At 33.7% G+C, this 27904-nt stretch overlaps 1 protein-coding gene across 2 annotated transcripts in view; it reads right to left on the bottom strand.

Moving 5' to 3' along the window:
* Positions 1 to 20466: 20466 nt before the first annotated feature.
* The window catches only part of LOC128218119 (serine/threonine-protein kinase TBK1-like), a 29234-nt gene continuing 21796 nt past the window's right edge, over positions 20467 to 27904 (bottom strand). For both annotated transcript variants that reach the window (XM_052925671.1, XM_052925670.1), the window contains exons 14-21: positions 27135 to 27250; positions 26107 to 26223; positions 24644 to 24745; positions 24247 to 24343; positions 23404 to 23541; positions 22186 to 22298; positions 21557 to 21628; positions 20467 to 21208 (exon numbers count right to left, since the gene is read on the bottom strand). In XM_052925671.1, the coding sequence (XP_052781631.1) occupies positions 21127 to 21208; positions 21557 to 21628; positions 22186 to 22298; positions 23404 to 23541; positions 24247 to 24343; positions 24644 to 24745; positions 26107 to 26223; positions 27135 to 27250 (837 nt within the window). In that variant the 3' untranslated portion in view covers positions 20467 to 21126. The remainder of the gene's footprint in view (positions 21209 to 21556; positions 21629 to 22185; positions 22299 to 23403; positions 23542 to 24246; positions 24344 to 24643; positions 24746 to 26106; positions 26224 to 27134; positions 27251 to 27904) is intronic.

The raw sequence follows: 27904 nt of genomic DNA, 5'->3' as shown, positions 1-27904 counted from the left end.
TTATAATTATTTAGCCTTTGAAAGGCAAATCCATATACTTTAATTGCAATTAACTAATCTCTGTTCTTTAAGATTGGATAGTCTAGTCTAGTTATGACGTAGAAAGGCCTAATTTAAGCCTTCTGTAAGTGTCTACCGCCTTACCGAACTCGGTGAGAAAATAACTCGATAAAAAGTATTGCTAACTTACACTAAAACATCAATTTATCCGCCATAGTTATGTGATTAATCCGCACGCTTTTTATTGAACAGGATCTTGTCAGCTAGATCTATTTTTATATTTCCATTATCCCAGGAAAGGAAGGAAAAACGCATAGAGATATAGTTTAATAGCATTTGCCACGAAAATCATTACGAATATTCCAACATTTCACCCAAATGATTTCTTGCCTCTTCTAGTCTTTGTGTCTTCACTAACATATTTATTCTCACATAACAGGCCCTTTTGATAATTGAGAGAATCAAGACCAGAAGGATCGAAAACACGACCGTATATGGGTACGTTGCCATACGGTCCCACATTCATTCTAGACTCTTTTATCAAAGCCATGGTCGCCGAGGCCTGCTGTATTTAAAAGGACTAAACTGGTACGAACAAAGTACACGGAGACGCATATGGCGATACAGCGTTTTCTAGTAAATATGTTCCTGTTTATGTCGTTTGCGCAGATAAAGAAGTACCTGTTAATACTCATCATAGCAATTGCCATTAGTGATGCCACGCATTATATCATGCGAAGACTTGCAACGGTCTCCCAGAGCCCAGTACCATTTCAAAAGTAATATTTTCCTTCATTTTTGGTTGAAATGTATAAACACTTTGACAATTAAAGTAGGATTTAGTAAAACGTAACCGAATAAATTCTACAACAGGAACACGAGCTAATCTTTTGATATGTCCTAGTCTATTGCTTAGGGTAAACATTGCGTTCATACTGCAGTGACCGCGATAAATGCCGACGCAATTGTTAACATCATAAATGATAGTTGTTAAAAATATTAAGCGTGACGACACTTAGCAATGTAATACGGGGTTACAATTATTGGCCTGAAAGCTCATTTTCGATAACGTGTTTTTTAACAAATATACTCAGTTGCAGAAAAGTGTACCTCTCCCGTCGTTTTTTTATGTTCGATATTCAATAAGTTAATAAGAAGTATTCGGTAGGCAAGAGAATGAAACGCATTACGTAAAACCTCATGCTTTAAGACCCACTTATTAGTTCAAAGCTAATTGTTACACAGGATTGAGATAGAAACGTACAAGTATTGATAACGCGATGTCTCATTCAATATGCGTGCGTTTAAATACTATTATCATTCATCTATTTATCGATTAATGAAAAGTTCTTCCTTTCTCGTGGCATTGCATCAATGCCTCAGAATTTCATTAGCTAGCTCAATCACATTGCGAATTTTAATCTGAAAATACCTAACTATTTTCAAAATGGTCTTTTACAGGAGTATTCGTTATACAAAAGGAGCTAAGAGACACCCTCATGTTTGTCATGTTTGCGCTCCTATCTAGCTCAAACGCAGGCAATTAATATTCCTATCTGCTGCTGAATCTAGAATGTCAACTACCATAATTTCAGATTTGTTAGCATTACAAATCTTTATCATGCATAGAATTCCATAGCTGTATGATTGTAAGTGCGTCTGGATGATGATTGTTCTCTAATTGTAATTATATATAGTTTGATTGTTCCATTATGTGTTGTATATCTCCGGTAAAGTCTGTGTAATCGCATTTATCATCCGAGACTGGTTGATCTTTGACTTTTTAGTGCGCATACTTAAACTCCTTCACGAAAGAGCAATAAAATTCCTCTACAACACGTTCACCTCACTGCTCTATGCGATGATACTCGTGATGTCAAACACATATAGGATATGCCGAATGTCAACATCAGAATTATATTATTCAGTCTCATCCTTTAGCAATAAAACTTATTCAAGTATATGTCCAATATAAACATGTAAATTTCTTGCCAACGAGACTCGGCGATCATTTGGATTATACAAGTTTCTTTCCTCCCCCTGATTAAAGTTTGTTGCCACGATGAACATCTATGGAAAAGAATTTAAAAGAATACATACATCTACTACGATAAAACAAAGGAAGTATATTAATTTGCGAAGGTATCATGTACAGCTCATTAACAATGCAAGTATGTTTTATATATCTCGTTACTGAACTATTTGATGTAATAAACCTTTTTTGCCGACATAAGCAGAAGACCAATTTCTGCTTTGATATCGAAGTTAATAATAAAAATATAAATGCTTTATTCGTAAACACTTAAGTTCAATCTTAAATGCTATAATTTTATTGCAATTTATATTAATCAGAATGCAGGCTTACTTAAAATTTATGCAAGTGCCAAGCTAATATTACACTCCGCACGCTATCCCCCCCCCCACCCATCCCCTAAATAGTTCTCAAATAAACAAATGTCATAAGTATATTTTTCACAGAATGTAACGCTTAATAATGCAAGTTGATGCGTTTAATTAAACATTCAATTAAGATTAAGTATAATGTTTGGGCGTTAAAAGAAATCCCTGTATATGACCAAAGAGGTGTCGTGAAACACGCAATGTAGATAAATATTGCTACATTGTTTATCTTGATATAAAATACTGCATGTTTAAAACTTAATTATTGGTGAAAGAACGGTTATTGGTAAATTATTCTTGTATTATGAATAAAGATTGTTTTGTTTCTCTTCCTGTAACTAATAACATTATACTGAAAAATAAAGAGAGAAGATTATCATGAAATAAAGCAGAAAGGTCACTGAATGTATTTAGTTGGTCCCCGCAAAGATTGAAGGTGCACTGTAGTGATCAACCAGTATGTCCATCTGTCTGTCTGTATGCCTTTCTTTCTGTCAACATATAACCCATATGATTTTAGTTTCATTTGAAAGGGTAGTACTTGTGTAATGTTCATGGTATCATGTAGTCCGGAGCCCGAAAAATAATCATTTCTGTTTTAGTAAATTTTATAGAGTATTTGATTTTCGCTTTATCGCTATGACTTCTTTATGATGATTTCGTGTATTTAATACTAATGTTATGGTTTTAGTATTAAATGTCTAAATTTAGCTAGTAAATGATTAATTAATACGAATAAGTTGTATTCTTAATAGTTTTCTAAGTTTTCGTATGTTTGATAAACTTGACACCCCTACTCTGTAACGTTAGTTATATATAATGGTTTCACCCTTAGAGTTTGTTAAGAATGGACCATTCCATTCTGGTCACGTGATGTTAGTGTATATAAGAAGCGAAAGGCATAGAAATAGTTAGTTCGTGTCTCGACGCCGATGTGAGAACATCAAGTTAATAATATATATGGAAGCTTTGAAGTATCTTTTTGTACTGTTTAGGGCGGATTCTGAACTATTGGAGGCTAGGAGAATTTAAGTGAAGCATTGCGCTACAGCTTCTAGTTTCCAGGTTCGGACATCCGTGGGGTTTCTTTTTGGCCTCTTAGTAAGCCTGGATCATTGTGATACAGACGGAACAGGGTCAATGGTTTCATTCCCCGTAAAGGCTATACATTTAGGACTGTGGGTTTCGCTGATATATTGTGATTGGTTTATAAGCGTTTTGTTTGCTGGGCCTGTAAGATAAAGGTGTTTTAGTGTTTCTGTTGGTACGTTCTTGGTTTTGGGATAATTGAACATTGATTCTTGAACCATAATAATTATTTCTCCAATCATTGGTTTTGTAAGCAATCATTGTTAATCACTTGTATATATTACTGATTTCATACTTAATTTTTGGGACAATGCAGTCCGAGAATAGGTTTATAGTTTAATTTAAGGTAGCGTGTCCGAGCTAGCTAGGGAAGAAACGTTACACTTGCTTCTGATTACCGAAGTGTAAAATAATTCACGAAATATGCATTATATGTTGTGTATTTGTTTTATTTCATCCTACATTCTTCGTGAAATTGCATATTTTACAGTCATAAAAGGCCAAAAGACCTCATTCGTAATATTGTATTTGGTATAATACTAACATATGCTTTCTTTACACATCAACAAACTTTTAATAATACCTAAAATAAAATGGGGTCACCAAACATCCATTATTTACAAAATTTTATATCGAAAACCTCAAAACCCTGTTCTCGATATCCTTTCATAAGCGTGTTTAAAAGCCAATTTAGATAAGTAAATAAGGAATCGAGCCTTCAATACTCTCCTTTGTTCCGGCCTACATAGGAAGAATCATGAAGGCAATCGTGTTATGAGTCATACCTTCAAAACATATCTATTTCTCAGGACCGCGTTGTTCTACATCGTATTAAAGATGTGGATGACTTATTACATAAGTGCTTACAACCAGATGCGCTGCCGTATACCAAATTTGATCTTCACCTGGTGCCATTTTTTGTGGCATTTATATTACATTGTGTTTGACACCAATGTTTTGAGAAAAGTTCAACCGCAAAAAAGCATAGATAGTATGTTGGTCTCGATATAAATCAAATATGTTTCTTGAATAAAAATAATACTCTGCACAGTTATTTTCACGAAATAAAGACAGGCAAATAATTAGGAGTGTATTAAAACTAAGACACTGACGGCTAGAATCCTTTAACATATGTTGATGTATGCTTAAGTATTATCTTTGAAGTCCAAATTTGAAAGGGTTACTAACGCGATTCAACAAAATGATAGCGTGATTAGTTTATTGACATTATAACAAAGTGAAATAAATAGTTTTACACTTTTTTATACATATAAATACTTGAGTTACCTACCCTAGAAGTGAATTAGCCACTAGCTTAAATTCAAAACAAAACATCAACTGTTCCACCATTCTATTTTATTCATTCTATTAGTGCGATGTGTAAGTAAATTTATATCACACTTCAATATAAAATACAGTTAGTATCATTATTTGTAAAGCTTAATTTAAACAATCCTCTGCAAAATTGTCGCATTTAAATTTGTCCTGGTATAACATCACAGGAACTCACGGTCACGGGAATTTGAATCAACGAATCACTGTTTGGGCTCAAAATTCATATGATATTTAAATGTCATCTTGGGTAGAAATGCTAGCAAAACAACAACTGCAGACAAAAAGATGGTCACAAACAGCTATAATTTTAAAGAAAGTTTAGTGCGTTCAAGACCGCTGTCATACAAGCAAATGAAATGGCTTTCTCCTCAATTCTATATATCATATGTGTATGTTGTAAATGTTTATTTGTTATAAAAAATAAATACTGTTTAAACCAAGACCGCTGTCACCGGATTTGATCCATATATTATGTAGCATGCGTCGTTGTGCATTTTGAGATTATTCGTTATATCCTTCAATTATATGTTTGGTTTACGGACTAATAATCCTACTCCCGGACGAATTTCAGAAATGTTGTTTCATTGTATTCGATTTCAATTGTGTCGTATAAAATTAAAATATAAGGTTTTTAGAACTCTTGACAGTATGTGACAATTTTGATTTGGACTTTCCGGCACATTTTAAAATTGAAATTGAACTGTGGTATCATGATACGTGTAGGGATGATTTCTAATTGACAACAAATTGAAAAACAAATTCAGTTGCCCTTCACTAAGTTAAAATTAGCTAATAGTGCATGTGATCTTGTATCGCACGTCTCTCCACAAGTGCATTACCCAGTTTGACGAATCCTAACAGGAACGTTAAGCAGTATGTGAAGTTGTGAAGCGGAGCCTGTGTAAGTTGTTTTGTCCGACACATGCAGATAAATGGCTCAGCCTTAAAATGTGGATCATATGGAATGCAATCTTGTTTGGCGCTTGTCTCAAAAAGTATGAGCGAGAGTGATGGAAGTGTACAGCAATGTAAGACAGGATTTGAATGTGAATATATGGTGTTTACTTGTGTTTACCAGGTAGAGTAGGGTTATTGCCCTTGACGAGTTAAAAATTGTAAGCAAAACATGGAATTTTGTATTTTGTATCAACATCCTATCACGAGAAGTTCATGATCCAAAGGCATTAATCATAAGAAGAATGATAACCAGCATGTAAAATCATGCATAAGTGTTCTTTATGACTGTGATTACCCTCGACGTAATTTAAATAAGGCATATGGAGCATTTAATTAAGTGTTACATCTGTTAAGAGTCACAATCATTCAAATATATATGTTTGTGTGCATGTGATGCTAGTTCGCAAAATTAGAAAATATACCAACTAGAGTAAAGTGTTACATCATTGTAGGCATATTTCGAGGTGGAAAGTTTCGTATTGCATTTTCATGCACCATATCGTTTGTTGTACAACTCGTAACTTTGATGCATATTTTTCGACTATGGATGGAAAAAGGACCCTTGCTTTTGGGACAAAGGCGGGAGGTGGCGGCATATGTTTCCATTATCTACATTTTAGCTCGACTATTCGAGAAAACTTCTTTTAAATATGTTTTGCATTTAAACCGTCACAAGGACATTTCGCCATCCAGCCTTCTTATAGGTAACTGTATTTTGGATTTAATACAATTTATAGCCCTTTATTATTTGGTTTAAAAATTCTGGGTAAGGTTTTGCATGCTACCATATTCAAGTCAATATATCGGAAAATACTTCATGTTTTCTAATGAAACTTTATACTGGTGTTCCCAACTATCTTACCTACTTTATCAAGTAAGATAACTTTATTGCATATACTGTAAATAACGGCCCTTTATTATTCGATTAAGAATTCTGTTGAAGGTTTTGCATGGTATCATTCAGACGTCAATTGAGTTGAAACTTGATACGAGGGCTCCCAACCAACCAGCCTACTTAATTATTAATCAAGTCAGAAAATTATTTTGCATGTAATTACAAATGATGGCCCTTTACAATGCAACATAGGAATTCTTGTATTTTAAGAGGTAACATGTTTAGTTGAAGCTCATGTAACCATTGTATCAGGTTCGATGTTCATGTTATTTTCAATTCACCTGGATTTTAGAGCGTTGACTGAACGGTTCAACTGGTCTTGTCCTGTAAGTTTCGTTACAAACCCGTTTACCGCTACACGTAAAAAGCTGAATTTGGAAGCAAAAAAAATATAGGTTTTATTTTAAGTAAGAAATAATAAATCAAATTAATTAAATAGGGACCGAAGATATGTTTCTAAATCAAATAGGTATGACAAACCATGGAGCAGTGTTTTTAAGGCAAACCAGTAAAGGTCTCAGAGGTAATTGGCATACATTTCCACATACGAATTCAGTTTGGGATATTTTATGAAATGCAGTGTCAATCGGTTTCCGTGAGGTTTACTTATCTTCAAATTACTTCAATGGTTTACATTGAACCTCAGAAATCACTTCACTTTTTTCAAGTACTTTCTTCAATTAAACTGGTTATAATCCATTTTCCAATTCATGGAATTTACTCAAAGAAATTAGTTATGTTGTATAAATTGTATGTATATGTCTAACAAGTTTTCGATCAGATGTCATATTTAGTAAAGTTCGTGGTCAAATATCAAAAGAAAACATCAAAATCGTTAAAACCATTGTTTAGACTTTTAACTAAAATACATGCTTCCTATTATTTGTTTTGTGGTTATTTTCATGGTTTGGTTGATGTCTGCTTAACTGTTTATTTATTGCTCATTTTTATCCAATAATTTTGCTTGCCCAATCGAAATGCTTTCATGTGCAATGTGTCCAAAAGATGGCTAACATGTGGATAACGGGTTTTAAATAGCATAGAACAGACCAGAATATGTCATGTTATGTAACACGTAAACCTTACAGATTTATTCACATATTAATAAATCAACATTACAACTATACCATGCAGGGAGTTACTTATATAATTAACATAAAAAGGAGGACCTGAAAATAGAACTATTGCATCGAAATTAGTTCATGATCATTATTTAAACATGAGGGTGAAACATGACTTAAATATTATAAATGTAAATGTAAATGTAACAAACTACTTATGACGATGCATCAATTATTAACCTGGCTTATATAATTATGCATAAATGAAGTAATAGATAAATGTGCAATATGTTTTTTCTAGCATAAATGCTTCAGAATTATTATGTGTATTAAATAGCTGTGTAGTATACAGCTTACTGGTGTATTTTAATTCAAGTGACTGTTAAAATTGGACCCCCGTTGCAGTCTTAATCATTTGTTGCACTTTTTCAGAATATATACTTTTTGGTATCATTCTAAAAGAGTTTAAGCATACAATAAAACTAAAAATTAAACGAATGTTTTTTTTTTGTGGTAACGTTTGCAATTCATCTCGTAGATTACATATTAAAATGTGTATTTTGGTAGTCACTGTATGATATATTATCGATATGTTGATGATTTTTCTTCTATCTGTTCGAATCCGACACTCGTGCCATTATGTTCATTATTTATATAGATTTTGTACTTATCGCGTATTTTTGTAATCAGAATACTTATTAATGATCTAATGCAAAAATACTTTGACTTTAGAAGGTAACTGCTTTTCAGGAAATTTTGCCGTATGAATTATTGTAGAGTCAAACATATTTTCGAACAAAATAGTCAGTGTCTGAGTTATTAGTGAGCCACCCCTCTCCCCTCCTCAACCCGTTTATTATTAACAAGATTAACAGAGGGATGTGTCTTAGTTGGCATTAACGTTGCCGATTTGTCGTATCACCTACGTTTTATGACAGTCATTTGCGTAATATCGATTTAAGCAGGTAAAATTTAATGACCAAAAAAGTATTTGAACAGTTTGTGAGCAAGACATGCGTCAGTGCCACTCCTTCTGTTTAGCCCATGATGCACGATTTATCTTGATGATTTGCGTACGAGTGTACCTTTCTAGCTTTTTCTGTGCCATTCTGTTCGCATGCGTGTTTGGGTGTCATTGTCAACATTTTGGTTATGGACAATGTAGCAGCTAAATGCCTAACCAAATTGATAATGGCAAGACAGCTGGCGTTAGGTTTTGTGTATAGGCTTGTGGACGCTGTCCTGTCCTTCATACTGTATTGCCCGTGAATCACGACCGGGATCGTAACAAACTCCGGAAACAATACGCGGCCTGCCGGACAGCTGTTGGTAGCGTGACTTCTACCCTGCAGACGCACTCTCAGAAAACGCCCCTGTCATCCTGTGCAGCGCGCTTCGAAATCCTTGCCAGGTCGCCGCTCTTCCTTAAGCTCGCAAGTTGCCCCGTTGCTACAGTCGCCGTTTCTATGCGCGGACTTTCACGGCACAGAAGACAACCCGCCGCTGGTGTGTTAACGTTCCCAATCCTGTATCATTTTGTTTCCGGCCAGCATCATACCATTAAACGCAATGAATGTATAAGCCTGTTTAAAAATTCTTTTAAACCTGGTATTCACAAGTCACGAATAGCGTTCAATGTTTAACCATTTATATATTTAAGCAATCCAGAAAATAACGGTTCATCATGTAAATCAGAGTGTCCGTTATTCAAAACTCAAAGTCCATTGAAAATTCATGAACATTGTCGTCAAAACCTTACCGATAAATATTATATTTAAGTTTCTTTTCAAATAATGAATAGATAGTGTTCAAATTTTAAATTTAGCCGCTATCAAAAACAAATGCATCGGACACGTGCACTGCTTGAAACCAACGGACCAGCTCTACTTGTGCCGAAAATCCCCGGCCTTTTATATCAGAATTATATGTAGTCGTACGCGTTGTTAAGGACAAAGGGCTAATTTTCACTAATGCCCTCAGTCTTGAATTTGAGACGCAATTATCAACAAATTCTTACTTGTTTTCTTCTTTCTTGTATAAGACGTATCGGTAAAGTATTGCATTGCACTGCAAACATGACTATCGCAGCTATGATCATCTTATTCAATAGGAATATATATCAGTGTATGTTAAAATCCGCATTTTTGTGCCAAAGTCTCGAACTAATACTCATGCGGTTAGTGAAGTAAAGTTGTAAATGTTTTGATGACAGATAATTGCATAGTTGGCCGTTCTTTTTATCTCCATGTAAAATATAAAATCAATAATATTAATTTACCTTGTAAGAACCGTCGGTGTCACATTGTTAGGCGTCAATCTGGACTAAAATCGATAACATTTGCCGACAGGAATGTGGACTAATACCCTATTTTATAGCCATATGGGACGTTGAGTACGAGAGGGTAGAATTGGCCGTGTTAAACACAAGTGAAAAGTCAAATAACGATGTATTATTAAAGTCCAGCGTATAAGCGTATTAGGAGGAGGTAAACAGATCAAGAAATATTATAGTTCGCCATTTCTTCTTAGTACTATTACCAATTCCAGATACTGGAACGACATAATGAGCTTTAAAATAACAAGGTGTAACTGTATATCCGTGAAGTTTGCAGCCAGCCTGGCAGTTTTGCAGCTTAAGACTGATGGCTTTGCAGCCCCAAGGCTCCTTTAAAATATATATCATTTCAATTTGATCGAAAATGTTTATGATATTGGTACGGTGGTTTCAGTATGACATTTACGACATGTATTTGCCCACATAAAGGGATAACGCCGTTCTGGATCGTACACAGTTCAAATAGGGAATCTTGACCGACTCCCACTCACTTTGACGGGCCATTAACTACCTTCAATGTATTTGAATACATATTATTGTTATTCTTGGTTGAATAAATGGAATAATATTTCCAGCAAGTTTCATAACAGTCTGTGAGATAAACATCTTTAAACACGTAGAACTACATGGTCATGACATCATTTACGTATCATTAGCTATGGTTGATCCCTGTATGTATGTACATTCTTCAAAGGCGTTGTGCTTTATCACCTTTTTTCTTTCCCACATGGTCCGGTTAGCGCATTCGCCTCGGTTTACCCCACCTAAGAACTCTACGCCCACTCTTAGCATTATGCCAAGGCGAGCGATGAACATACAAAAACAAATGTCGTGAAACGAGGTATGATTTTGTAAGATTTTGGATAACAGTGTTTTAAGTACGTGACTTTCAGGATGCCACAACACTTGACTTGACCGTTAGCCGATATGTTGGCTTCTTGACCGCTCCAGTCTGCCATAATCTGTCAATAGTGGCTCTTGGCTGCCGAATAATTAATCGAAGTCTTTATGTTCTATAATGGCAAAATTGTGGTCGACAGACATCGACGAACAATGATCTAAACAAGAAAAATATACTTACTGTCCAAAAAAAATCGCCTTGTGGTTGCAAAAGCAATTTCGTTACACTTTTTTGTTGTTTTGGGTAACATAAGCTGACATGTGAACAAATCAATATGGCCACAATGTGCAGCTACTTTAACGAAATCATCAAATCAAACGCGATGGCGTGGACAAAATAAATAATCCATTGTCATGCATAACTTACTTTTTGTTAATGCAAATAATTCAAACTTTAAACTATAATAAATACAAATGAAACTTGTAATGTCGTTTCTTAAGATAATAACTTAAATAAACCTTATATATATTCAAAAGAAACCAAATATTAATGTCTATGGTATTTCAAGAACGCATAAGCACATTTTTAAGAGTAACTCTAGTAAGGTCTGATACAGTTGTGAGTAGATTCAGAACAATTTGAAATTCATGTCAACGTATAAAAAACAATCAACTATATTTGGTTATCTACGTCAAATAACTGCAATTATTTGTCCATTTCCTAAATAGCTTTAGTCATGTGCACATAAAGTTATATAGTTATTCATATTACACAAGCCAAGTGGGTGAACGTGTATAACTGTGTACAAGGTGTGCTTTGATTTCGTGATTGTGTGAGTATTTCGTAAATACGTTTATTTGTATCTTACAGTCCGCCTTTGATGCACTTATTGTTGGTTACAGGTTTCATCCTCAACGATCTGCAAAAGGACAGGGTGGTACAGCAGATGGACAGAGTGCAAAGGGAGAATAGGGCGCACAGTAACGGGATGTGAATAACTTGTAAGAACATTTTGAACTTGACGATTGTGTTAAATTGAAGTAATATAAGGTTTCAAATGCCAAATATGTAAATTTCGCATTTATTTATAATCGGCTTTAGTCATGCTCACATAAAGTTATATAGTTATTCATAGTAAACAATTCAAGTGTATAACAAGCATTTTCAGTGAAAAGATATCCCCCGCCAACGATGGCTGTTTGTGCTTGATGGCTTGTTTGTGCTTGAAGGTTAAAAAAAATCTCAAAAAGAATAAGATAAGCACATTGGTTTTACTGAGAAACGGCTGCAAACAATGATTTTTTAATAAATCAAGGGCAATAACTCTAAGGAAAATTGACCAGTCCAAAAGAAAAATAGACAAGCATCATCACAGTATGTTGGTTCTTATTTATTCCAAGTGTCATGAAATTCTACCAGCTAGTTGCATAGAAAAGGCTGCAAACATGGATATTTTAATAAATCAAGGGCAAATAACTCATATAGAAATTACACAATCCAAAATATAAATAAACAGGCATCATCGCAGTATGTTGGTTCATATTTGTTTCAAGTTTCAAGAATTTCTACCAACTAGTTACTGAGAAATGGCTGTAAATGAGAGTTTTTCAAAAAATCAAGGGCAATAACTCCAAGTACAATTGACCAATCCAAAAAAAAATGAATAGGCATCATCCCAGTATAGTAATTCATATTTATTTTAAGTTTCATGAAATTCTGCCAGCTAGTGACTGAGAAATGGCTGTGAATGTGTATTTTTCAAAAAATCAAGGGCAATAACTCCAAGGACAATTGACCAATCAATTTTTTTTTTTTGACGGGCATCATTCCAGTATAGTGGTTCATATTTATTTTAAGTTTCATGAAATTATACCGGCTAGTTACTGAGAAAACGCAGGTGACGGACGGACGGACGGACGGACGGAAGGAAAGGCGGACGGACGGAAGGACGGACGGACAACGCCATTTCAATATCCCCCTCCCTATTTCATAGGCGGGGGATAAAAATACATGTCTTAGTGTATAGGAGGTGTTCGTTGTTAACGTAATTATCTGAGCATTTTGCGTCACTACGTTTATTTGTATCTTACAGTCCGCCCTGTATGAATAGTTTCAATCACATCGAGACTGCTGTAAGCCAGTGCTTGGGCTCGTTGGCTGTGTTGCATCATCCAATCACACCGAGACTGCTGTTTTCATAATTTGATTGTATACCTAAATGACACCCTCCATTAATGTGTTTGTTTTATGCCATTTTATTACAGTACACTAATTAAAATTTACACGTATAGCAAACCAAAGGTAACGTCATTGTTGTCAAATTTCAAATCGTTACTGCTCTGGAAGTTTAATGGACACCCTAGTAATCTGCTGTGATTCTTACAATGTTTAACACAATTTCAAAACAATGAAAATCTATTCCATTGAGAATTCTCTATAAAACTCTGAAAACATACAATAAAATATTTGTTCACCATAAAAATGCAATAACTTGTTGGTTAATAATCCCGATATCCTCCAAATTGACGACCCTTTGTTGGATTTGAAATGTGAAATGTCCTTTCAAGATTTGTCTTGAAATATATTACTTAAAGATGCACTCTTACTTCCAAATAAGCAGGTACGCAATCGTACAATACAATTGTATCAATTCATCGAAAATAATGAACAAATATCGAAAACAATGGTTCCTATGAAGGATAACGTGTTTATTTTAAACGAAAGGTGCAGAAAACGCAGTATTTCTACTATGAGACAATCGTTGATCTCCGTAAATCTTTAGGATCCATCAGCCATTTAATATTTGTGCGTTTTCAGCTATTAGGTAACTGGTATTTTCCATAAAGGCATCACTTAGTAAGTAGTAAAAGGTTAATCACTCAAAATTAATGGTTGTTATATTGATTATGAATTATATTAAATACGAGTATCTCTTTTAATCCAAAACTATTTTGTTTTAAAATAAATAATAAAGATATAAAATCCGAGTATTTTGTGAGCCTATATTTCACCCCATAAATTCTTCACAATTTTAACAGATATATGTGCATTAACTGATGTAAACGTCTACGTTTACAATTTGCGTGTCCAACATATAAAATACATAAGCTTTAATTATATGCCTATCAACTTTCTTTTCCTTATCATACAGTGAAAATACAGCACGCCGTATTGAAAAATCCGTATCATCATACTTTTGTTTTCTGATTCCGAATCATGCTAGTACCGTGCGTAGTCTAGGAACAACTTTCGCATCGCTTAAAATAGCGTAACAAAAATAACTGGTAAAACCTGTCAAAGTCATCGATAGTGATAGCGATTGACTCACGAACCTCCCTCAATTCTGCATAAAATGTTCGTCAAAAAATCACACGAACATTCACTTTGTTAAAATGGCCGCGTTACGTCATCAGGAAATGACGATGAACGAGGACCGTTCATGTTTGTACTTTTTTATGCTCCGACATTTAATAATTGTTTTCGTATGAGCAACATTTCCTTCTAATTTTGCTCAATAAAGTTAACTCTGTAGAGTAGCCTCCCTTGACTTCCATACACAAAAGTACGTAACATATTCATACGCGCAAGCCCTTCTATATTAGTACAGTTGAAAAGGTAGCGGTAAATATAAACAAGAAAAACTGTGATACAAAGTATCACAGCGGGACCACAAACAGATCTACCATGTAAATATTTTGAAGTTGGTGATGGCTGATGTCGAGTCAAGGCTATGAAAGAATTCCAAGAGACCTATGTTGGTAAAACATTAGTCTATGCATAATTACAGTTTATATTAAACACTTCTTCCAGGTTTCAGTACAACTATAAGTTTTACAGGGGACAAAGTTTTGTGACAGACAGCACTAAATCAATATGTCTCTTGCTTACTCGGGAAAAGACATAAATAAGGCAAACTAAAGTTAGAGTTCTTGCACAAGCACAGCTGTCAATGGGTTTAAAGTAATTCCTTTCCATATACATGAACTAGTTCATTTGTATAAACCATTGAAAGCAAAAGAACAACAACTCAGATATTGATGAAAGTAATTTAATCCGTGACATCTTCTCATCTTTTCACCAAACCGGCAAAAAAATACTCAATTCATTTCAATGAACTGCCATTTTCAATAAAATACATAAACATCCGTCTTTACGTACACTTTAAGTAGTATATAAAATAAATTAAACAAAATAAGTCTTAAAAAATCTTTAATTTCAAAACTTATTTGTTTTCCTTCTTTGTCCATATGGTCAGCAACTGGTCAGCAACTCTACTCTATTTCTATATCGTCAGCTAACTCGTCAGCACTTTAGTACGTGTGCAAAAACAAACGTACGAAAGACAACTCTGTAAAAAAAATAGACTGTGTCTACATTATTAATGTCAAAAGTAACACCGTTTATTTTATGACGAGACAATCATTATGGTAAGAACGACAACTCATGTATTCAAGGAAAAAATTGACTGTGTCTACATTTTCAGCTCAAAAGTACTTGATTTTTTTAGGAAAAAGAGACGCATATTTTCAACCAAGTTCATAAGTCTCCATAAACCTTTTACTCACCACGTATTACATTCGGAGCTCCTCGGCCATTTTTTCAAAAACAACCTCGGATGTATGCCGGTACATCTGTTGAAGTAGTCCGTATTTTTTTAATAAAAGCATTAATTAAATGTAGTGTTTAAGAGTTGTATTCATTGCTCTCAGTTTAAATTGATTGCCAGTGAAGTGTATTATTGCAAACATAATTACGATTCCCAAGAGTTAAGACATAAATTTTAACTACTAAATAAGATTACTTCGCGATCTATTTGCAGCGGACTTAAACGTACCACTTTTTCAGTTTGTAAACCGTCCATATACATCCGAGGTTGTTTTTGAAAAAATGGCCGAGGAGTTCCGAATGCACGTATTAAATATAGCGGGCCGCTGCAGCGGCCCGCAATCAAATTGAAACCGAGAAATAAAAAAAGAAATAATTAAATGGTAAGGTATATAGTAAATGGAATATTACGATTGGACGCTTTCCTTGTGACCTGTATCACGCTTTATTCGGTGAATTAAATATATACAAAAATCATAAAAAGAAGTACTAGTTATGTACAATTTAGTTTACAAATTTAGGTGCCAGTATTTTTAGTCCGACATATCTTGATCAAAATTTGTACAATATTGACAACTATTTCCTGAACCGGTACACGGCCTTTGCAGATACAAATTAACTAATATACGCTCTTTCGTTTTTTTAACAACCGACGTGCATTACATACGTATACATGTGACTTGTCTTAGTGTATACATACAAGCTGTGATTTGTTATCGGGTTTGTGTGACGCTTTCGCGAAAATACGCCTATTTGTATAACATGAAGTCGATAATATTTGATATATTATAACTAAACCGATATTATTCCTTATTCGCTGTCGCTGTCGAACCCTTAGAATAATATATATGTCTGTTTCAATCGAGCTTAAATATATAAGTATAAACTAACGAAGATAGATACTACGCTGTAAAGAATTATCCGCTTTGCAATCACAAGTAGGCTTCGAATGTTTTCGAAAGTGCCAAGCACTAAGCGACGCCTAATATGACTAGGGATAATAAAAGGAGTTCAGGTTTACTTATGATAAATTCCCATCGTCCATGTAAGTTGGAATCAAGCAATTGAAGGTATGAAGCGTTGTCGCGTTTTAAAATTGACTTAGATTCGATAAAGTTTCAATTATTTTTGCTTGTCCTCTTTTTCTAAATCAAAAACCTTTAAATGAATTTGTTATTTCTGAGAAAATACGTTAAACATCTTTCAAATAGTCAAGATATATCAAACAACGATAATTAATTTGTATTAAGACGTTTTAATAATTGTTCGAATTTAGCGTGAAGTCACTTTGCCGTGAGAACAAAAATGATATCACTGAAAAATAATAATAGCATCTGTTCATCGGCCTAATATCCGGGGCTTATGAAGAATATTTCCCCCTTTCCATGTATATCTTATACTATGACTTAGTGATTAAATTTTATGAAAGACCTATATATTGGGCCAGTGCTGGGCAACGCTGACTGTGTTGCATCTGCCATTGATGACTATGAAAAGTTGCAGTCATACTGAGACTGCTGTTTGCATTATTTTAATGTATTTTGTGCGTCTAAATGATCCCTCGACCATAATTTCTCATATTATGGCGTTCTTTTACATCGCACTAATTCATCTTCACACGTGTAGCAAACATCTATCAATAGTTATTTTCACAATAGCACAGCAAATGGCTAAACTAAAGCAGGATTCTTTCATTTTAGACAAAATAAAATAATGATAACTCTGTATTTCTAACATCGATCAAAAATTAAATGATGAGGTATTGAACATTATATCAATGCAATACTTATTAAGAAACCTGTACAGTCGAAACTCGATGGCTCGATATTCTAGGGACCGGCCAAAGTATTTCGAGCCTCGAGAATATCGAGCCAAGCGGGATTGCTTACAGAATGTTATTTTTTCATTTGTTACATAAAGTCTTATTTACCTCGTTTGTTATTGGCTACGCTATCTCCGCAATAGAAGAAAGAGTATTTATTGGGCATAGTTACGCACCCTAGATTTCGTAATATGACTTATTCGATTATTATAAAATATTTTTTTTATTTATAAAAATAAATTTAAGCGAAAACAAGCAATTGTAAACAGTGGGTAACACAAACATAGCTTAAAAGTTATATCAAAATGCATAGTAATTTAGGGATGGATAACAATTAGAGACAGAACTTAAAGTGATTGCATGTTTATTCAAACTGTTAAACCATTTAAATTCGATAATAATTATATCAGTCAAGCAATTTTAATCGATTAGCGCTTTGTGCTAAATGAAGCCAATCAAATAAATCAAGGTGTGAGATTCTTAACTGAACCCGCGAAAATGACATCGACCCAAGCAAACAAATCAAAGTGTGAAATTCTTGTTTGGGACCCCGAAAACGACTTCGAGCGTGGAGAAATATCGACCCTCAAGATATCGAGCCATCCGATCGAAATTTATATGAACAAAGAGTAAATAAAAATCGGTCCTTTTAATTTGGTTCGAGCCAACGAGGATATCGAGCAATGAGATATCGAGCCAACGAGTTTCGACTGTATATATTTAAATCAGCGTGCACAGTAGAAGATCATTCAAATGACCTTTCTCTCAAGGATCAAAACTCCTTACTTCTTGACATTTACAAGTAATATTTTGTAAATACTAGTACTCCGCGAGTCGGATGTGTCGCCTGACGAATTATTTACTGTCGACATTATTGCTGTTGGATTGGCATTTTATTCATTTATGGACAATGATGTTGCCATTTAAATTTCAAGAGTAGGTGGCATTTGAACTGAAGGTAAAAACGTTAAGTCGGACAAAAATTAATAACGAAAATTAACAAAGGGCCATTACTCTAAAAAATATGGAGGCAAGAGTAACGGTTCTTAGGCACTGCACTTGCCCTAAATTAGATCTATCTACCTATTAGGTTTCAGGTTGATACCTCTTAAGGTTTTCGATAAATGCCCCTGACAAACTTTAAGCTTGAAAATTAGCAAAGGGCAATTACTCTAAACATATAGATGCAAGAGTTACGGTTCTTGTGCATTGCACTTGCCCTCAATAAGATCTATCTAGCTACATGTACGAAGTTTTAAGTTGATACCTCTTATATTCTTCAAAATATGCCCAGTACAAAACTTTAAGCATGAAAATAAACTAAGATATATTACTCTAAAACTAAGAAAGCAAGAGTCACTGTAATTGTGCACTGCACTTGCCCTCCATGAGATATATCTACATATGAGGTTTCAAAATGATAATTCTTATATTCTACAAGATATGCTCCGAAAAAACTTTAAGCATGAAAATTAACAAAGGGCAATAACTCTGAAATTATGGAAGCAAGAGTAACAGTTCTTGTGCTCTGCACTTGCCCTCCATGAGATATATCTACATATGAAGTTTCAAGTTGATACCACTAATAGTTTATGAGATATTCCCCGGACAAGCGAAAACGGGACGCGACCGCCGCCGCCGCCGACAAAATAAAACCCTATATGTCGCCTTTTCTGGCGACACAATAACACACTAAATAAAAAACAGTTTATATTAAGAACTGGCTTATATTTCCTTTATGTTTCAAATGATTAATTTCAATTAAGATCAAAGACCAAACACTACATATAGGAGGTATATGTCTGCATACTAACCACATTAAGGACGTATAAAAATAAAAGAATCATTAATCGTACTTTAAAACAATGCCTGTTGTTGTATTTCTTTTGTCGAACAAACTATCAAAATACATCGCGTGTTGTTGTTGTGTTTTAGTCAAACAAAATACCAAAATATAAATATATGGAGTATATATTTGTGCAAACAATATAATAAACAAACACATATATAAATAATGAATGAAATTCTTCAATCACATATTGTGTCGTAAAAATGTAAAACAAAACAAATCGCGTGTTGTTTATTTAGTAAAAAAGTACCAAAACACTGCGTGTTATTGTTGTTGTTTTTTGTCGAATAAAAGACCAATGAAAAAGAAAATCTCGCAAACCAAACTATATCTAGTAAACCTACCTGTTTTGATTATAACGAATGAAACTAAAAAAGAAGTTCGTTTAAATGTTCTCACAATTTAAACATGTACAATTAGCTTATTGAAAACTATAAAGAGCAAGTTTAGTGTTAGTCTAATTCTTTTGTTAAATCAAACTGCAGATATATTATGTGGTTATCAAACTGCAGATATATTATGTGGTAATCAAACTGCAGATATATTATGTGGTAATCAAACTGCAGATATATTATGTGGTAATCAAGCTGCAGATATATTATGTGGTAATCAAATTGCAGATATATTATGTGGTAATCAATCTGCAGATATATTATGTGGTAATCAAACTGCAGATATAGTATGTGGTAATCAAACTGCAGATATATTATGTGGTAATCAAACTGCAGATATATTATGTGGTAATCAAACTGCAGATATATTATGTGGTAATCAAACTGCAGATATATTATGTGGTAATCAAACTGAAACTATAGGGACAGTCGTTTAGTTTAACGAAAGACACAGCACCGACTAACAACAAGCGCATCACAATCCCTTAATTGAAAGTCTTCAAACGATCAGCGAAATAGAAGTACAGTGGGGTATAAAAAAAATATGTAAGAGATTTGTACGTTTTCTGAATTAAATAATATTGCCTTAATTCCGATATTTCAATCTTTAATTGGTACAACACAGCGTGAATATTTAACACGTAAAATGCACCAATCAGTGTACGTTATTCTGTTTGTATAACGTATTGAACTGTTGTGTCGTTGACCGTCCCAATGCGATGTTCCCCAAACATATTTTTACCGGTAGCTCGATGCATATTTGGTCTGTATGTGTTGGTAACATGTGCGTGCTGTGTATATCGTCCATTGTCTGTTTACAGGGTCTTTGTTTTATTGGCAATAAGAAGGAGAAGATATTCAAACGGAGAAGATATTCAAACGAAATTTCATTGATTGATAATATTTATAACAAACAACTTTCTTTACAATTCCAAATAATTATACACTAATCACACAAAAAAGAAACAACAACAATACAAATATAAATAAGTACCCACTACATAAAATAAAATTTACTAAAGACTTCACCCATGGCTCCCTAACTGTAATGGTCAACTGAATTATATTTCAGTAAGTTTGACCCTTCACTTAATCAAACATTCAATTGTCGATTCAATAGCAGCTACGATACCTATTTATGGCAATACGTTGACAACTGAAACAGATGGACTCTTCGGCCTTTCATCTTTTTAGATATATAAAATGTATTTTGTGGTATTAAATCAAAATGAGAGTTTATGTTAATGATGATATCCATGTAAACTACATTGACAATTTAAGTCGGTTAGACTGAACCTTGAAGGTTGTCTAGTCTGATAGACTTGACGTCGATTGACAATCTGTTATGTTTAGTCTGATTGACAGTGGAGTGATTTACACATGCTTCTTATGACTTTTTTCATGACTGCTTTCTTAGTTTTATCTTATATAGTTATTTCATCATTGGGGTTTGATAACAAACTCTTCAAACACTGCGTGCTGTTTGCTTCTCGACTCTCGAAGCTGTTCGAATGGTTGAAGGGTCTTTGTGTGTAGAAGTGGATGTTAAGTAATGTCTGGTTGAAGTCTACGCTGGTCACTGTCAAGAGACCCTTCTATACGAAGGTTTGACGTTTCCGTTAAAAATCTAAAATAAAAATCGCCTTACATTGTAGGATGGAAATAAAAAATACAGGTATCATTTAATATCTAAAAAACAAAAAAGGCTCACAAGTCAATTTAAGTTTGGAAAACAACATATTTTAATGTTTCCAAAGTCAGATATCGACTGTGAATCAAAGTTTTCTTTTATCATGTCTAGTATTTTATTAAGGTTCGGCTCAAGAACACATGAAACAAAATTATTATTTCTTATCAAAGTTAAAATTCAGCTCTAATGCACAATGAGGGACTAAAATGAATAATGATATAATGTTCACGTTGTTACTATTAGTTAATAGGTTCTACGAGTATCGTTAAAGGAACGTATACATACTGTCGCATGACGTCAGAGCTTTCCACAACAAGAACCCTCAATTCGTCACTGTCAGTCTTCAATGACATTAACCTGAAAATGTTTAACACATTAAATGACTCTTATCTGAAAATGTTCAAGGAATTCAATGTTTCTAATCTGAAAATGTTCAAGGAATTCAATGATTCTAATCTGAAAATGTTCAAGGAATTCAATGATTTTAATCTGGAAATCTAACATAAAGGCACAGTAACCAATTCATCAGCTACATTAGAGAATGAAATAAGGCTGATACTATTATAGTTTTGTTATGTTTCCAAATCTTGGTTTTCTTGAATTGTCTATACATAATATATTTAGCAGCAGTATATTATATAATCTGCTTAGATGTCTCACATTTAATATGACAGTTCTCATTATCGTGTTTCATCTTTATTTCAACTTAATGTTCCTGTGTATTACATGTTCATGAATGTGTAAATACGTTTGTGTCTTGGCCATTTGTAAATGGGGAGAGCCAAGAAGCAGATTTGCCAATACAACTTAAAATCTTGTGTCTATAATATTGAGTGTATGCTAGACCTTGACAGTGAACCTCTAAACAGGGTCATTGGAACATTTATGGCTATTGTACTTGTTTCTAAACATACTCGTCTGTCAATTTTTCTAGAAGTTCCGTCCGTTGCCTCTTTGGACTTGGCGATCCATCCCGAGAACCGCGCATTGATTCCAAAGAGAACTCTTTGTTTCTGTTGCCTTCGCCCTAAAATGACAGAAATGTGGGACAAACTTCCAGCTGTGTTTGCCAATGGGCTGATTGTTCAGTGGTTTGTTAAAGCTAACAACGTTATTAACGTAAACGTTGACATATTTCAATTCGTTATTGCGCTGAAAGTTTAATGGATACGCTTGTAATCTGCTGTATTTCTATCAATATTTTGAAACAGCTGTTTCAGCGGTGTTTTTCTGTGTATTTTTACATGTGAACACACAGTTATAAAGCTAGCGTTCAAAAGTTGTCACGTACGTCATCTAATACTATGATTTGTTTGTAAAACCGAACTTTTTCTCAACAATTTCTTTAGTATTGATTATTCAAAATAAACATATTATATAAGATAATCGCAGTCAATATGTAGGACAGAATTATGTTTGTTTTCGCAGGTGGCAAAATAAAAATTTATAAAGTCGTAAAATAGTATATTCTACATTTTAAACGAAAAGTTGATTTCGATAGAGCATTTCCATCTTAAATTTAAATACAAGAAAACAATGATTGAAAAATGTGTTATTTTCATCACACATTTCAAAACGGAAGCCGTATTAAAATTGTGAAATGCCCTATCAAGTTTTTTTGTTAAACCTATAACCTAAATCCAAATTTATTTTGCTATATGAAGCTAGGTCAGGTCTGCAACGTTATGAATACATTTAAACATTTAATAGGAGAAAATCATCTTAAAACTCTACTTTTTACTCTTAACAAAGTACATACGAAAAGCAATAATAAATCAATGATGTCGATTTTATTTTTGTAGTGGTTCTGTAAATGTCTACACTAAATGCAGAACACGAAAGTCGTAAATGAAGAATTGTTTTGAGATTAACTGACTTCCTTGTCTTCTGCTGTCACTCATCTATCAATAAAACAGCAGCTATTGGCATTGTCAAGCATGTGCATACTGTCACTGGCAACATGATAATTATTAAACGCTTGAATATCGTGGACGGAATTTAACTTTAATCAGACGATGAGGCTGACAAAGACACCAAGGCAAGAATTTTTTTACAATATCTCGATTTTATTTGTTCGAAAAATGTACGAGCTAAAGGAACATTTGCATGAAAGCATTTCTAAGGTTGATTACCTCTGCTCCCTCAATACGAACGTTATTGCGTGGTTCTAGACTTGAGTCCAAAGATGACTGAATTATACTTCTTTTTTGGAGAACCTTTGGCAAAATGTCATTTATCTTTTCAACAATACTCCAACACTTTCGTTCTTTCTGAAATTACAGAACACAATATCAATTACATATTTTATCATAACTTCATAAGGTGCTGTTGCGTGGAGGGTTGTTTATAGTTTCAAACAATGACTGCATCGCATCTTTGAAAAGTTTTTGCATTAAGTGCTCTGAATTGTATTCCTCCGTCTGCAGATAGTGTTGGGATCTCTTATCATAAAAGTACTTTGGGGTTTACCTATAAGTTTATTATTATTTGTTTTATTGTTAATGTTCCTCAAGTTAATGCATACTTTGATGAGATTTACCTTTTGCGTTTGATCTTTATTTAGGATTGTTGGGATAAGAGTGAGGTTTGTGCACTTAAACTGGTTGAAACCCCCAGTAAATTTACATTTTACTGACCGTTCCAAGGCGGTACCTAACAATCCTTGATAAACATACCTAGTTTATATATATATATAGACCATATTTGATCTATATAAAACAGCATCAGCATTGTGTAAACAACATACACGTCTGTTTGTAATTTAGGAGCAACCATGTATTAAAAACATATTCTTCTGTTTGTAATCTGGGTTCAGCATTGCGTAAACAACATACACCTACGTGTGTAATTTGGGATCAGCCTTTTGTCAATAACATGTACTGTAGCTGAAAATAGGTTGCTGGCATAACAAAATAAATGTTAGCTTTACATGGAATGTTTACTTGTTTTATAAAACTGTTAAAAGTGCCAGAAACCTGTTGAAGACGTGTACTCAATGTCTGCAGACTCTCCTTTACTGAAGTGATGTTCTGTTCAACTTTCTTAGTCCGGGTGAGATGCTTCGTAAGATTTCTGAAACACAACATGCAAAACATACTGTTTGAGGTACATGCCAAAGAACAAGCGTGTACAATTTGGCTCAAGTATATAATCGATAATTGATTTATGTGCACATGCAGTGCTAAGCCATCAGCTCTTATTCGACATTATTTGTACATGATCAGCATAACTTGGTTGAAAACTGTAGTAGTATTTTTATTAGAGTAGCAAATACGATTTACAAATTTCTTCATTTTTTTCGTCTGTTCAATAGTAATAGTAGTTTGAAACTACGACAAATACATGCTTTATTTTAACTCAATGAACGCTTACATGATCTCTTTCTGATTGGCTCGATAGGCGATCTGTAAGTTCTTGCGACAATGGTCATTGGCCAGTGTACCCATTTCCACGCCATACTCTTGTTGCTTTTGTCTGGTAGATACAAATAAGACATTTTGAGGCAAGATAAGACAACAATATAGTGCTATACATTTCTCAAATCATGAACCGTCACTGTCATAATTTGTCAATGGGAGCAAAAATAGTCGAGACATTCTCACAGGAGCCAGGTTTTACTTAAAAAACAACACAATTCAACGCAGAATGAATCACCTTAAAACCTGACCATAAGGTTTTTGCAGTTAATTTATTAATAATTTTATTCAGAATCGTTTCTTTTTTTACAGAAGATTGCACGAAAAGGTTAGTTAAACAGTTTCGTACGTCTTCAAGAGTTACTTCGATAAATGAAACCACAGAAATAAATGAGACAAAACAAATATTTGCGCTTAATTGTTTAGCATTTGAACTTATTGCAGTTGCATACTTTATAACCAAAACATCTTCTATGCAAAAACAGGGAAAAGACGTATGTGTATAACGTCGTCAGTGAAAATGAGTCCTTAAGAAAAAGGTATAGTAACAACCTGTATTTACAGGTTAAAAGGTTCTTTTTTATTTTACTCAATCTGTAAGTTGGTGTTGTTATATTATCTCTCGATAAAAATGTGTTTTTGTTACTTAAATAGATCAACAATCCTAGTTTTCACAGTCTACGTAACATAAATTTAATGTTGCACATATCGATACATGTCGGACAAGTGTGAGGATGTTAGGTTTAACCTATTGGTTATTGCACTCGCTTCCCAAAAAGTCGTTCAGAGTTCCGGGCAAATGAGCTTTATTCGTGGTCACCAAGCCGAATAAGTGGGTTTTCTCAGGATACTTCTGTTTCCAGATAACACTCTTTTTGTTGGTACTCAATGGCACACTCTTGCGAAACTTTATGACAGCGAAAGTGAATAAGCATAAGCATAAATTAATACTACTTTCTTCACGATCGTTGTAAAATAAAGTTTTAACTGAGTGTGAGGTTAAGCTAGTCTCCTATTGAGGTCTTGCTTAGCAATCGGAACTCATCCACAATTTTCAATCCAAAACAGCATCGGATGTATGCCAGTACATTTGTAGAAGTAGTTTGTAAAATTATTATTATTAATAATAATAATAATTTATTGTAGTGTTTTAACTTGTAATTTGTATAACGTAGCTCAAATTGATTCCAAGTGAAGTGTGGTGTTGCATAAATAATTAAAATTGTCCTGCTTAATTAAAATTACTACGCGATTTACTTGTAGAGCAGTAAATCGTTAAAAATTCTGACATTGTATTGGACATACCATTTTCATGCATATTTAGTGCAATTGTAAGTTTATAATCAAATATAATATAAGTCAAAACTTTTCTTTTTGGGGCAAACATCACACTACAGTTTATCTCAATTACAGTCTTACTTTTCACAGGAATGTATGAACTGTTCGTGAGAATGCAGTTCGCCATATTTCTTGTGTTTGGACATCGTGTTGAAAATTGTTATCAATTTCTGCTTTAATGTGTCTGCTTTCGATAAGCTGAAACAAACAGTTCTGTTTATATATAAACTACTAAGCATTAGTTTCATATCATCAAAACCGAAGACATAAATGTTCGTTGTCCCTTAAATGGTGCACCATTACTGGTTTCTACCCAGCATAAGGTGCCCGGGCATATGTCACTGGCCTTGTGCTAAAATTAAAACACACAAAATATAAACGAATATAAACTTTATTTTAGTAAATGAACTACTAAAGTCGTCACAGTATGGTGTTTACTTTGAATAATATTAAAGTCACATTTGTTTTCGAATAAAACGTGACACAATTTTAAAACATGGCAAAATGCTAATTAACCCATGTTTATCAATGATTTAAAGCCTGCGTCTCGAATTGTTAAGCCTGGCGAATTTCGTGCAACATCATTCTATCGCTTAAGGGGAGCTTCATCAGACAGTCCTGAATCTGGCGGATTATGTCGTCTGGTTCGCACACCCATGTTATATTTAAACAATTATCAATATGATTTACAGTCTGTTGCTATAACAAGGAAAACAGCACGCTTTTGAGTCCATATTGCGTAGAAATCTGAACGACAAACCGTGTTTTCCCTTTCTTTTATTAGTTTAAGTTTAGTATGAACAAGTAAAATTATACTTTCCATTTATTTTATATCTTTGCGATTGTGTAAAGCACAGTTAACACAGTGTTTATCAATAACGTCACAGAGTGACCAAGGCCACATCATACAACGTTATTGTGCATTTTTATCCAAAATATACTATTCGTTTATTGTTGAAAATCCATGGCAATGTTATAATGAATGACGTCTAAAACTTCTTTAATCAAAATATAGATAATTGTAACAGCTATATCGTTTCTTTAGAAGATGATATGAGATTTTCGTCAGATGATTTAATTGTGAATACGGCCCCAGAATATAAATATACCAATGGTCTTCCGCAAGACAGCCGTGAACCTGTCGAAGGCTGTCTCTCTCTTGCTCTCCCATCCGCTTACCCAGGACCTCGACGTAGTTCTGGATTTCATCCATACGCCCACAGATCTGAAATAAACAAGTTATATACACAAATTTACTAAGGATGTGGTTTTAAAGTATATATTCAATTAAAATATTAGAAAAGAACACAATATACATTGTATTAAAGCTACACTCTCACAGATTAAATGTTTTGACTATTTTTTATTTTTTGTCTTGGAATGAGCCAATTTTTGCAAAAATCCATGGAAAACAGTTAAATAAAAATGCTGATAAAAAATTAGATCGCAGATTTTTATATTTAAGTTCAAAAATTGATGTTTTATGTATTTTTCTTAAAACGTTAGTAACGGTTTAGGCCATAAAACATTAATTTTCGAACGAAAATATGAAAACCTACGATCTGTTTTTTTTTTGTCAGCAATCTAATATTATTGGTTTGCAGATATTTACGCAAAAAAATTGCTCTTTGCAAGACAAAAAATAAAAAAAAGTTGTGAAAATGGTAAATCTGTGAGAGTGCTTTAAGACCTACAGAACGTACATCGTCCAAAGAACATACATTATCGTGTCAGTGTGCATATTTATCATGTACAGGTAAACGGTATAAAATATATAATTGGATGTCGAACTAATATTTTATATCTTTTAACAGTTTATATGGTTTTCATAATTACAAGAGCTTCTGTAACATATAAAGAAATATTTTTTTTTAATTCT

This window comes from Mya arenaria, chromosome 14, assembly GCF_026914265.1.
Source record: "Mya arenaria isolate MELC-2E11 chromosome 14, ASM2691426v1".
Classification (NCBI taxonomy): domain Eukaryota; kingdom Metazoa; phylum Mollusca; class Bivalvia; order Myida; family Myidae; genus Mya; species Mya arenaria.
The sequence above is the reverse complement of the archived record's forward strand: the minus strand, read 5'-3'. Positions and strand labels throughout refer to the sequence as shown.